This window comes from Geospiza fortis, unplaced genomic scaffold, assembly GCF_000277835.1.
Source record: "Geospiza fortis unplaced genomic scaffold, GeoFor_1.0 scaffold40, whole genome shotgun sequence".
NCBI classification, from domain to species: Eukaryota; Metazoa; Chordata; class Aves; order Passeriformes; family Thraupidae; genus Geospiza; species Geospiza fortis.
Genome location: NW_005054297.1, coordinates 4,925,821 through 4,936,614, shown reverse-complemented (window position 1 = coordinate 4,936,614; position 10,794 = coordinate 4,925,821). Strand labels below are relative to the sequence as shown.

The window sequence follows — 10,794 nt, the reverse complement described above, 5'->3', positions numbered from 1 at the left end:
TACAAAGAATGATTTTTGTCCCAAAGAACAGCACTGACTTGAACAGTGTGGAAGTGCTGATGTTGCTGCTTTATGCAAGAGCCCATAATGGCAAAGTATTCTTGTCAGAGGATATAATGAAACTGTAAATTGTTTTCATGACTGCTATAGTATTTGGTCTTTTGCAGATCACATCCAGAAAGTAGAGCCAGGTTGTGTGTCAGTATCATCCGAAATGGAAAGACATACTTTAGCATGGGCAGTGACAAGTGATGGGTAATAAGAATCTGCTGATCAAACATCATGTTAAGTGAAGAAAGTTACTTGAAAGTTCTGACAGGTAGCATGGAGGATGACATCCATGTTACTCTTCCTTTCAATGTGGAAAGGCAATGAGGCAGATCAGACTAATGCAGAACAGCTAAGATTTGTATGTTCTGCTTTGCTTAGTGCATGACCCCTTCACATGAGAAGTTATGGCTGCAGGGGAAGGCTCATCTCTGCCTTCTCTCCTCTTTTAGGTGTTCTTGCATCCCTGCATTATTTCCCATTTTTTTGCCTCAAATGAGCATTAGCCTCTAGTATCACAGCAGAATTAATTTTTTTTTTACGTTTGGTGTTAGGGCACCACACTGTAATTGTTTCATAGTCAAGGCAAATTTTGGTTATCATTCCTGCAGCCCCTTCTGCTATAACATAGCTCCATTTCAGTGTCCACCTGTGAGGCTGAGCCCAGAGTACAATGCTGTGGTGGGGAGAAGGACAGCAGTGGGAGTTGAGGCAGGAATGAGTGGTTGCTGCCTGGGGGCTGGATATTGTGAACGCATGTAGAAAAGGGATTTTGCAAATGTTTCTTCCTTCTAGCAGCCTTATCAGGGCTGCAGGGTAAATTGCAAGGTTCTTCATGCTATTGCATATAAGAAAAAGAATGAGAAACTCAAATTGGTAAATATTTCTAAGTCACAGGGGTCATGTGAACATGTAGCCTTACAGATGGATTTCAAGCTTTCTATCCAAAATATCTTCCCCATGACTGTCAATGATAAGTCAAGACAATTTGTGGCAGACTTTGGTCTTGTGCAATCTTCCAACTTTTCACAGAAGAACTTGAGCCTCTTGTATTCAGTACTGGCTTGGGTAGAAATGGCTTGTTCCATGTATGGTTTTTTTCTCTTCTGCAGTATCTGGTGTGCAAAAGGAAACTCGAAAGTAAAAAGGAGGCATTGCTCATTCTTTCCAAAGAGCTGGACACCTGTCAGCAGGAAAGAGACCAGTACCAACTTATGGCCAACCAGCTGCGGGAGCGACACCAGTCTCTGAAAAAGAAGTATCGGGAGCTGATTGTAGGTTGTTCTTTATGAGGACTGTGTAACTGGGGGACAAAGGTGAACCTCAAAAAAATTGGAAAGAAGTCCATAATGGCTGCTGTAAAAATGTTTAGGTACTTGTTTGCAGTAGTCCTGCAGTTGCACAGCCCTGATCATATTATTACTCATTTGTTCTGCAGTGATGAGGCAGTGCTTGTTATATAGGACACAGAAACGCAGTGCATGCTCTGAGGAAATTCGTTTCAGTGATAATTCCATTTAAAAATTGACTGTGGTATTATTATTCCACAGCAACTTAATGTACCAGTATGAAAATTAATGCAACACAAATTTGTAATGAACTGCTGTTCTAGAAATGTAAACAAATCTTCAACTTTAGAGAATTTTTTTATGTTAAAGCTAGTATTGCTGGTATTAATCAGCAGTATTTAAAAAATTTTGATAACATTTTAGTTAAAATACCTGTTCTACAATTAAGATTTGCAGAACTAATATAGTTTCTGGTTTCAGAAATAAGCTGCCAATAAAATATATGTGTTTATTTTTAGGATGGGGATCCATCGCTTCCACCTGAAAAGAGGAAACAGGTAGGAATTTTTTTTCAACTGATGTTATTTATCTGCTACAAAAGTATATTCACAAAAGAATAAAAATATTAATTCAGAGATCTGGTTAAAAAGCAAGCATTTCTGAGTATTAAAAAGCTCAGTCTTTAAATTGTGAAATTCTGCTTTTGTCTACACATTTCACTGTGAAATACCTGAACATAGAATATATGGCTACTGCTTTCGTGTTCACCTGAGACTGAAATTGGTCAGTGTACAGAGACTTGAGGTTGTTCTGCTTTTTGTTTATTCTTCCATATTGAGTCCTAAAATGGATTTGTGACAGGACTTCTCATACTTAAAAGTAAGCTGGGAATGCATTGTCTGCTTTCCATAATTGTTAATTTATTGTTGTGAGGGCTGTTTTCCATTAAGTATTCTCCCAGGCCACTTGGCTCTATGAGATAAAGTGGTAAAACAATGATAATTGCATTTTATAGTTCCCCTGAAAAACTTTTTGCCTGCTCGCATGCATTTTTGTTCCTGGATATCTACATAGTGTGTCCCTATTGCAGAATGTTGGTTGTCACATCTTAAAATTGTCTTAATTTTTAGAGAAAAATGGTACGCAAAACTCAATGTCTGGAGCAGGGAGATGAGGACAACCTACAGCAACAAAATGGTTGCTGTAATTGCTAGTTTTGGAAGTCTTTTAACTATGTTTAAAACATGGTTATTACATCCTGTTAATGGATCAGAAGTTTTACTCATAACCCTTTCCCTGAGAGTTTGCATATAGTTCCTGCTATTTGCTTAAAATTTTACGGCTTAGGGTTTTGGTTGCTTTAAACTAAACTTCCAGAGGCAATATAATTACTCCTTCAGGCACTTAAACAAGTAGCTGCCAAGAAGTCAGTGGCTCAGTGTAGAATCATTTAACTTCCTCATTATTTAGCATAATTTATTTGCAATTCTGTTATTTCAACAGAATTCTAATAAAACTTTATGACCAGATACAAGTTTGTGCATTCTGAGTGTTGCTGAGAAATATCCAGTTGAAAGAAAACAACCAAAGCGGTGTATGGATCATTACAGAAAGATAAGTAGGAAGGGAGATTTGCCGTCCCATAGCTCTTCTAATTAATCTTTCATCTTTAAAAATAAATAAAACTGACACTTGTTTCTAAAATACTAGCCAAGTTCAGTCTAAATTCAGAAGCTGTGATTGTATTAAGTTTTGGCCATTTGTCTTACCAGGGTAAGTGCCTTGAAAACCTTTAATAATCTACCTAGAAGTCTTTTTTTTCCCTGAGGAAGTTATGTATTCATGCTAGGTAGTAGTGAAAGGAAGAAAATGGGGTCATTGATAGGTTCCCCCCAGAACAATATATATGTTAGGTTGTGCAGTAGTAGACTGTTAGTGTATTTCTTGAGCTTTTATTTTCCTGAGAAATGTGTCTGTAGCATACAAGGTGGATAACCTAGAGTAGTTAGTGCAACCTTTCTGAAGAAGAGTGTAGCTTTGCTTTGAGAAATGCATCAGAGAATAATAAAAGAAAGTTATGAATATTTTTCCATTATTACCATACATACATTTCTTAGCATTTTCTCACCTAAGAAAGAGTGAAGTTCTCTCTTGGTTTTGTGTTTCTTCCATTCCCTTTTTTCCTGGAACCCTAGATGTGTGCTGGGAGAAGTTTGTGACCTCAGTCACTTTATGAAAGGAGACCCTGATCCTCCAATGAATTCTACACAACACAAAAGTGCATACTGTTTTCATGGTCAGAAATAAGATGAAAACACAATATGCTTAATAGTTTGCTATCTGTTGCATTGGTTTGCCACAACTGAAAAATTACTGCTTATTATTGAAATTCCAGTCTAGAACCTTAAGTGTAATAGGTGGGTTGGAATTGCTACTGTCTTCTCCTTCTTGTCCTCATTTTTCCCTTTTATTATCAATTATGTTTGGTGATTGCTTAAAGTGTCTTGTTTTCTACCATGCTTTCTCATCCTGTTTTCCAGCACAGAATTTTCATGTTTTTTATGGAAATATCATGTCAGCAGACATTTTCTGTCAGCAAGCAGCTAACTCAAAATCTGGTTTTGTAAAATTGTTACTTTAAGGTATCTTACCATGCAGTGCTCTGTAGTGTTTTCCTGCTCAAAGCTGTGTTTGCCTCTCAGGTCTTTTTCAAACAAAACAATTCTGTGATACTATGATGATTCTATCCAAAGATTACTCTGTGTGTATCACATTCTGCCAACCAGCAGAAGCAGAAAATGAGAAACAGTGCTACGGAAATCTTTATTTCTACTGTAGATGTTTCACCATTAGTGTTGTTCACAGCTTGTGAGCTGTCAGTGCTTTCCTGGCCCCTCATGCCTATGTGGTTGAAGGTAGTTTTATAATGTCTTATGGTGTCAGCTGTAGACTAATTTTTGGATAAGTAACGGAGGGGCAAAATGTTTCAGGACAATATTAATTAGGAAGAGTGCATTTTATGTTAAAATTAATTTAGATATGTTTGTAATGGTTTAATCCCAGGCAGCCCCTTACTCACTGCCTCACCAGGATGATCAGAAGGGTAAAAGCTACAGAACTTGTGGGTCAAGATAAAGACAGTTTTATAGGAAAAGCTAAAAGCTGCTCACACAAGCAAAGCAAAACAAAACAAGGAATTCTTTCAAGACTGCCATGGCCAGGCATGGTGTTCACCCATCCCTGGGAGAGCAGGGCCCTTTCAAGCATAATGGTGACTTGGGAAGACAAATGCCATCACTGCAAACACCCCCCCATCCCCTTTCCTCTTTCTTCCCCCCACTTTATATACTGAGTATGATGTCACATGGTCTGGTCATGGTCCCTTTGGTCAGTTTGGGTCACCTGTCCTGGCTGTGTCTCGTCCAGCCCCCATGTACCCCCAACTTCCTTGCCAGCATGGCAGTACAAAAAGCAGAAAAGGCCTTGGCTCTGTGTAAATCCTGCTCAGCAAGAACAAAAGCATCTCCATAGTATCAGCCCTATGTTCAGCTCAAATCTAAAGCATAGCCCCATATCAGCCACTGTGAAGAAAATTAACTCTACTCCAGCTGAAGCCAGCACAATGGTAAACTCTCCCCATTTTGAAACACATGTTAAAATATTTCTCTGTGTACATAGCATCTGCTGAGCATCCTATATAAATAGAAATTCTACCATTCTACAGTTCTGCAATGATATGTATTTTTATGCATTTGCTGTGATACAGGACATTTTAATGCAAGTTTACTAGGTATCTGTTGGCCAGTGTTGCTGCACTCTTTTTACAACTTAAAGAAAAAAACGTAGATTGGATTTCTGGCTTAATATATACTGCTTGTTATTTTCATCTACGTTGCTTAAATTTTCTGTATAGCTTCAGTTTGGGAGAAGCTTTGCCATTAAAATAACAAATCAGTGAATCCTTCAACCTTCTATATGAAATGGAAGTTCTTTTAATACAAATGAGATCCTTTGAATAAACAAAGGTGAAGTAAAATGCATGGTTAGGAAAACAACTGTGTGGGGCCACAGTCTTAAATATGCTTTCCTTAATTTGGTCTCAGTGAGACCACTCAGTTGGAGATAGTGGGTTTGCACTGGGGCTGTGTGTCAGGAGTAAAGTTGCAATGCATATGTCACTGGGGAGGTCTTAGATTTGTATTTTAAATGTACAAGGAATCAAATTCAATGGAACTGCACGCCGTGAGACCACAGAAGAGTTAAGGTGGGAAGACAGCTCTTGAAGTCAACTAATCCAATCTTCTTGCTCAAACACAACCACCTAGAGCAGGTTGCCCATTTTCAGTATGGTTTTGATTCTCTATTACTCCACAGCCTCTCTGGGCAATCTGTTCCAGTGTTTGAGCACCCTCATAGAAGAAAGGGTGAGGGGCAAGACACTTCCTCACCTTCTTGCTGTCCTTTCTAAGGAGCCTGTATCCCTTCACAGCACTCCAGTTGTATGAACTATCCCACTGATTCTCCATGATCCCAGAGTCTGTAATCCTGTAAATGCATACAGTCTTCAAACTCCTCTTCTTTATCCCCCATGCTGCATGTGTTAGAGACCTTGGAGGGGCATCAGTGTGCTGGTTCTGTGGTACAGTCTTAGAGCTTTCCTACAAGGCTCTTCTATGGTAGTCTCCTTCTGTACATGCCTGTGGTCAAAGGAATTACACTTCAGCTCTGTTGCTTTGTGAGTTGCTAAGTTCTTTCTCTTCCCATTATCCCAGTCTCTTGGCTTGCCCACCCTATCCTAAGCTTCCTTATTCCGTCCCAAATAATTTCAAGAGTAAAGCTCTTCTTTTGAAGTTCTCCAGCCTACTGGCAAAGGTAGGCTCAGGTAGTCATGTGGATCCTGTGTCTCCCAAGCAGCTGCTGAGCCTTAGAGAGGATCCCATGGTCATAGAACCACATTTGAGGCTCCTAATACCAAGTCCCATATGTAATGGTGATGCATTCCTAGTACAGAGCACAGCTTGATGGTTAATCTTCCTACCAGCCGAAAAGGCCCACCAGAGAACCTGAAGGTCATGGCCCTTAATGCTGTTACAGTTATCCATGGATATCCCAAGGTGATTCATTCAAACCAACATTCTGACTGCTTCAAGGGCCCTTGGTATCACAGCAGCATGGTACCCACTCGCTGAGATGCTGGCCAGACAGCTTGTCTCCTGCTAATGAGTATGTCCTTGGGCATGGCTTTTTTGGGCAGGCATAGCATCAGAAAGACCAGAGGTTCCAGACAGGATTATGCTGTGGCATACCACAAATGGACCCATTTTGATCTGTTTCACTTCTGGCTTCTAGCTCAGTGTACTTGGCTATCACAGTTCACTTCTGAAACAAACTTCAGGGATTACCTTATGACTGTTCATGACATGATCATAAATAATGACAAATGTGGCTATTTCTTGTAAATGAATGAATTCACTAAGTTTTGCTAGCCTTGTATTAAGGTGCAAATGCTGCATTCAGAGTCCTGTGAGATAAAACCTGTGGATAAAATACACTACAGGGTAAGGAATAATTTTGTATTTATCTCGCAGCGGTGCTGTGAAGTTTAATGTGATTTCCTTCTCTCTACAAGGGGTTTGAAGATGAAAAACATTATGCATGTGCCAAATGTGGACTGGTGCACTTTGCTTTGGTTTTTAGGTGCATGAGTTTGACTCCCATAGCATGAGGTAGCAGTTGGAAAACAGTGACATTGTTTGTCCTTGCAAAACATAGAAAGCAATATTCCCATGGATTTCAAAATGTGCCAGCTCCAAGAGCATAGCCAGTTGAGAGATTTTTGTTTCTGGACTCTGAGATCTTCTATTCCATTGGTCAGAGCAGGTGGCAGTATGTAAAACCTAGAACTTGTTAGCCACACTAGGAGTCATGCTTTGTGAAGTGACACCATTGTTTCTTCAACAAATAGGTTTTGTACTAACACAGAATCATAGAATCATTTAGATTGCAAAAGATCTCTAAGGTCATCGAGTCCAACCATTAACCAACTGCTGCCAAGGCCACCAGTGAAGTCTAGGAGAGAAGAAATCCTCATGTGATAGATGTGATAGTCCCTCAGGCCTGATGTGTACAACAGCTTCTTCTCTGGTTGCTGTGTCTTACCTTAATGGAATAGAGGAGACACTTGTGCACACCTCTGCGCCTGAGTACTCTCAATAAATATTCCATCAATTAATTGCAACACTCAAAATGTTTAAGGCATTTTGATTATTTTTGTGCATTATCTCAAAGTTTGCAAAGTTTAGGAGAGGATTTTCTTCTTCTCTTGTTCTGTGTCAAGTGACTGCTTGACAAAGCTTTGATTTTTGGTGTTGTTTTTCAGCATGAAAATATGACCCATATTAAGTGTATTTTGGTTTGTATACCCAGGATCTGTAATTTTAAAAGTCTTCTCTGGTTTTTCATCTTAAAGAGAAAAATACAAGAATTTGAGGATTTTATTGCAAGGAAGCTAGTGCTAAGGGTTCCCATATCTTGGAGTGAACAGTGGTAGTTGGTAAGTAAAACAGGTTTTTCTGTATTAATTCAGCCATTGCAATCAAATGAATTCATTGGAGGAGAAACTGCGCTTAAATTTGTGATCAGTCACACCCATCAAGTGTGCTGAATGTTTCATCAAACCTTTTTCTGTCAGACCTATAATTCAGTGTTCTTCTTTGTTTGAAGGTGTAGCTGGAACAAACATAAAGACTGTAAATTGCAATATAGGAATGTTTGTATTTAAAAATACTTCTAAACTGTAAAGGTATATTGGTAGTTTCCCCCTTTCCCCCTTGCCATATTATTTTTAAGGAAGTAACCTAAAGGTAAAAAGTGAAGTTTTTTTAAATTCCCATTTTTTAAGTGTTGGATAAGATTTATGTGCAAAAGAATTGAGAGCTGTATTAAAGACTGTTACTGTCCATCATTTTTAAAGTGCTTTGAAGAAAAGTAACGCTGTGTGTATGTGTAGCTAGATTTGCAAAATGATTAAAGGAGCCAAACTCCAGTGCAGTGCATAATGCCAGGGATGACTATTTGGAGTTACTGTTTTTTCTCATCAGGCCATTGGTCACTAGTGAGCAAAGATCAGTTGCTGCCTGACAGGTATTTACTGGCTTATGTTAATAAGTATTAATTATTATATTAATTAATCATTATATTTATTAATTAGTATTATTATTATATTTATGTTAATACGTATTTATAGATATTTTTGTCCGTATTTTTCCACTTGGCACTCTCAGAGCCATCTTTTTCTCCTTTCTTCTTAGCTTGTGATGGGATTGTTGGCTGTGGTTGCACTTTTATTTGGTCAGAGAAAAAAGGAATATGGGAACAGTGTATTATGTCTAGCACTGCAGTGGGGGTTTAGAGAGTGCTCAGGTCGTGCTCCACTGGGAAGGTGGTTGGGCACTTGAACAGGCTTACCTGGGAAGTAGCCACAACATCAGCCTGCCGCAGTTCAGGCAGCATCTGGCCAACACTCCAAGGATGTGCCTTCCTTCTGGGGCAGTCCTGTGAGGCACAGGCAGTTGGACTTGGTGATCTTTATGAATATGAATCCCTTCCAGCTATTGTTTGAGTCAATGATACATGCAAGCTTCCCATAACAGATGCATATAAAACAAATAGCTTGTTGTGCTGCAGAGGCTCCAGAGAACCTGCCAGAAATGGATTGTGGCTGGAGCTCTGCAAGCTTATCTGATACTGGCCAGCTACAGAGGCAGGGCTGAAGCAATACTTGTTGTTTTGTATTAGAAACAGCTGCATTGAGAAGAGGGTAGGAGAAACAGTTTCCACTCCTGCAGCGGGAAGACAAGATGAGGCATCAGAAAGGTACCTCTGCATCTTTCCCTTCTTTCCTGCCTCAGAAACCTCTCTTCATCAGTACTTTGGAGTTAGTTTTGTGTAGTGTGAGTGAAAGTAAATTCTTTCACAGTTTCAGGAGTCTTTTAAAGGCTTCACCTAAAATCAAAAGAAACTCTTGAAGAAATTGACTTTTGAGAAGCTGAATTTGGCTAATTTACAGAGAGTTGTTCTCTTTTGCATAGGTAAATGATATGAACTTTATTGTCTGTTGAAGTAACTAATCTTGGATTTCTGAATGAATTCTGTGTTTGTTCTATGACTATTGAAAAGAGTTGCCAAATGGAAAAATGAATTGCCATTGCCTTTGCATAAATTTCTCCACTTTCCTCAAAAAATATATGCTTGCAGGTTCACTAAGGCAGTCCTCTGTTGTTAGTTTTATCATCTTTCAAGCATATGGTATGTTTTTCTATATATGCCTAAGAAATGGTACCAAGTCCAGGTATCAATCCATATATCCTCTTGGCTGGCTGTCCTTAAGCCTAATAGAGCACTTTGGAAAATCAAATATTTCTCCATCTATCCATATTTAACCAAGAGCTTTAATGAGGTCTTGCCAAAACCTTTGAAACTCGTAACAGTCTAAATTATACATTGTATGGAACCTCTAAGCCAGGGAAATGAGTAATTGCTGGAGACTACTTCTGTGACATAGCTTGGTTATTTCAGTTTAATAGAAGTACAATACAAGGCTTGCAGGAAGGAGCAAATCTATACTTAGCTCATTGTAATGCTCTTGGCATGGTCAAAAAAAGCTGGTTTATTTTGGTGTCTAAAAGTCTTTGTTTCAAGTTTCTTCCAAAACCTCTGTCGTGAGTATAAAGGTTTTTGTCACGTTAAGTCATTTATATGACTGACAAATAAAATTCAGCATAGAATTGCAACCCCAGAGAAATGGTTTTAAAGGAAATAAATCTGAGCAGGAAGATTTAGTATAGGCATGGTAATGCCTTTCCTGCCGTTACTGTGAGCCAGGTTTTAACTACAGACTGCTGAAATCCTGGCGGTACGGTTGTAAACACTGATTAGTGAGATTGAGTTCTTTCCAGGTGTTGAAATTACATGTGCTATTGCAGTGTTAAGAGTTGTGCCAATTCGTCATAAAAAGGAGCTTTATAAATAGAGGTGTTTCAGAGAGGTTTGTGCAAATCATATTCCTTTTAACTAATGCAGGCTTTATTGAAAGTCAAACTTTGTTTAAAAAAATAAAAAATTGCATCTAAGCAGTAGCCATAGATACTTCAATTTAAATAGTTTCCTGCAAACATGGGTTATTTGTTTTCTTTCTTTTAAATGGCCATTAAGAAGTACTTTTCGAAGCCATTGATTGAATGTGTTCTGAAGCTCCTTGATTCATTCATCCTGTGAATGACTATTACACTGTTTGTTTAAAAGGTAGGAAGAAGATCAGTCCACCAAAGCATACATGAGGAATCTTTTGTATTGCTTGAATAGTTGTTGTCTTGAAAATAAAATTAGAAACAGCTTAATTTTAGTCCTGTATTGGCTATAAATTGGCTATTTATAGGGGTTCTTTTGCTATTACACT

General features: G+C 38.6%; 1 protein-coding gene across 3 annotated transcripts in view; it reads left to right on the top strand.

Annotated features, from left to right (window-relative positions):
* Nucleotides 1–1,163: 1,163 nt before the first annotated feature.
* CCDC149 (coiled-coil domain containing 149) overlaps nucleotides 1,164–10,794 on the top strand; it is a 42,835-nt gene continuing 33,204 nt past the window's right edge. For 2 of the 3 annotated variants that reach the window (XM_031055171.1, XM_014312238.2), the window contains exons 1-2: nucleotides 1,165–1,322; nucleotides 1,856–1,894. In XM_031055171.1, coding sequence (XP_030911031.1) covers nucleotides 1,263–1,322; nucleotides 1,856–1,894 — 99 coding nt within the window. In that variant the 5' untranslated portion in view covers nucleotides 1,165–1,262. Of the gene's footprint in view, nucleotides 1,323–1,855; nucleotides 1,895–10,794 lie in introns of all 3 variants that reach the window. The other variant, XM_031055174.1, reaches the window with a different exon arrangement.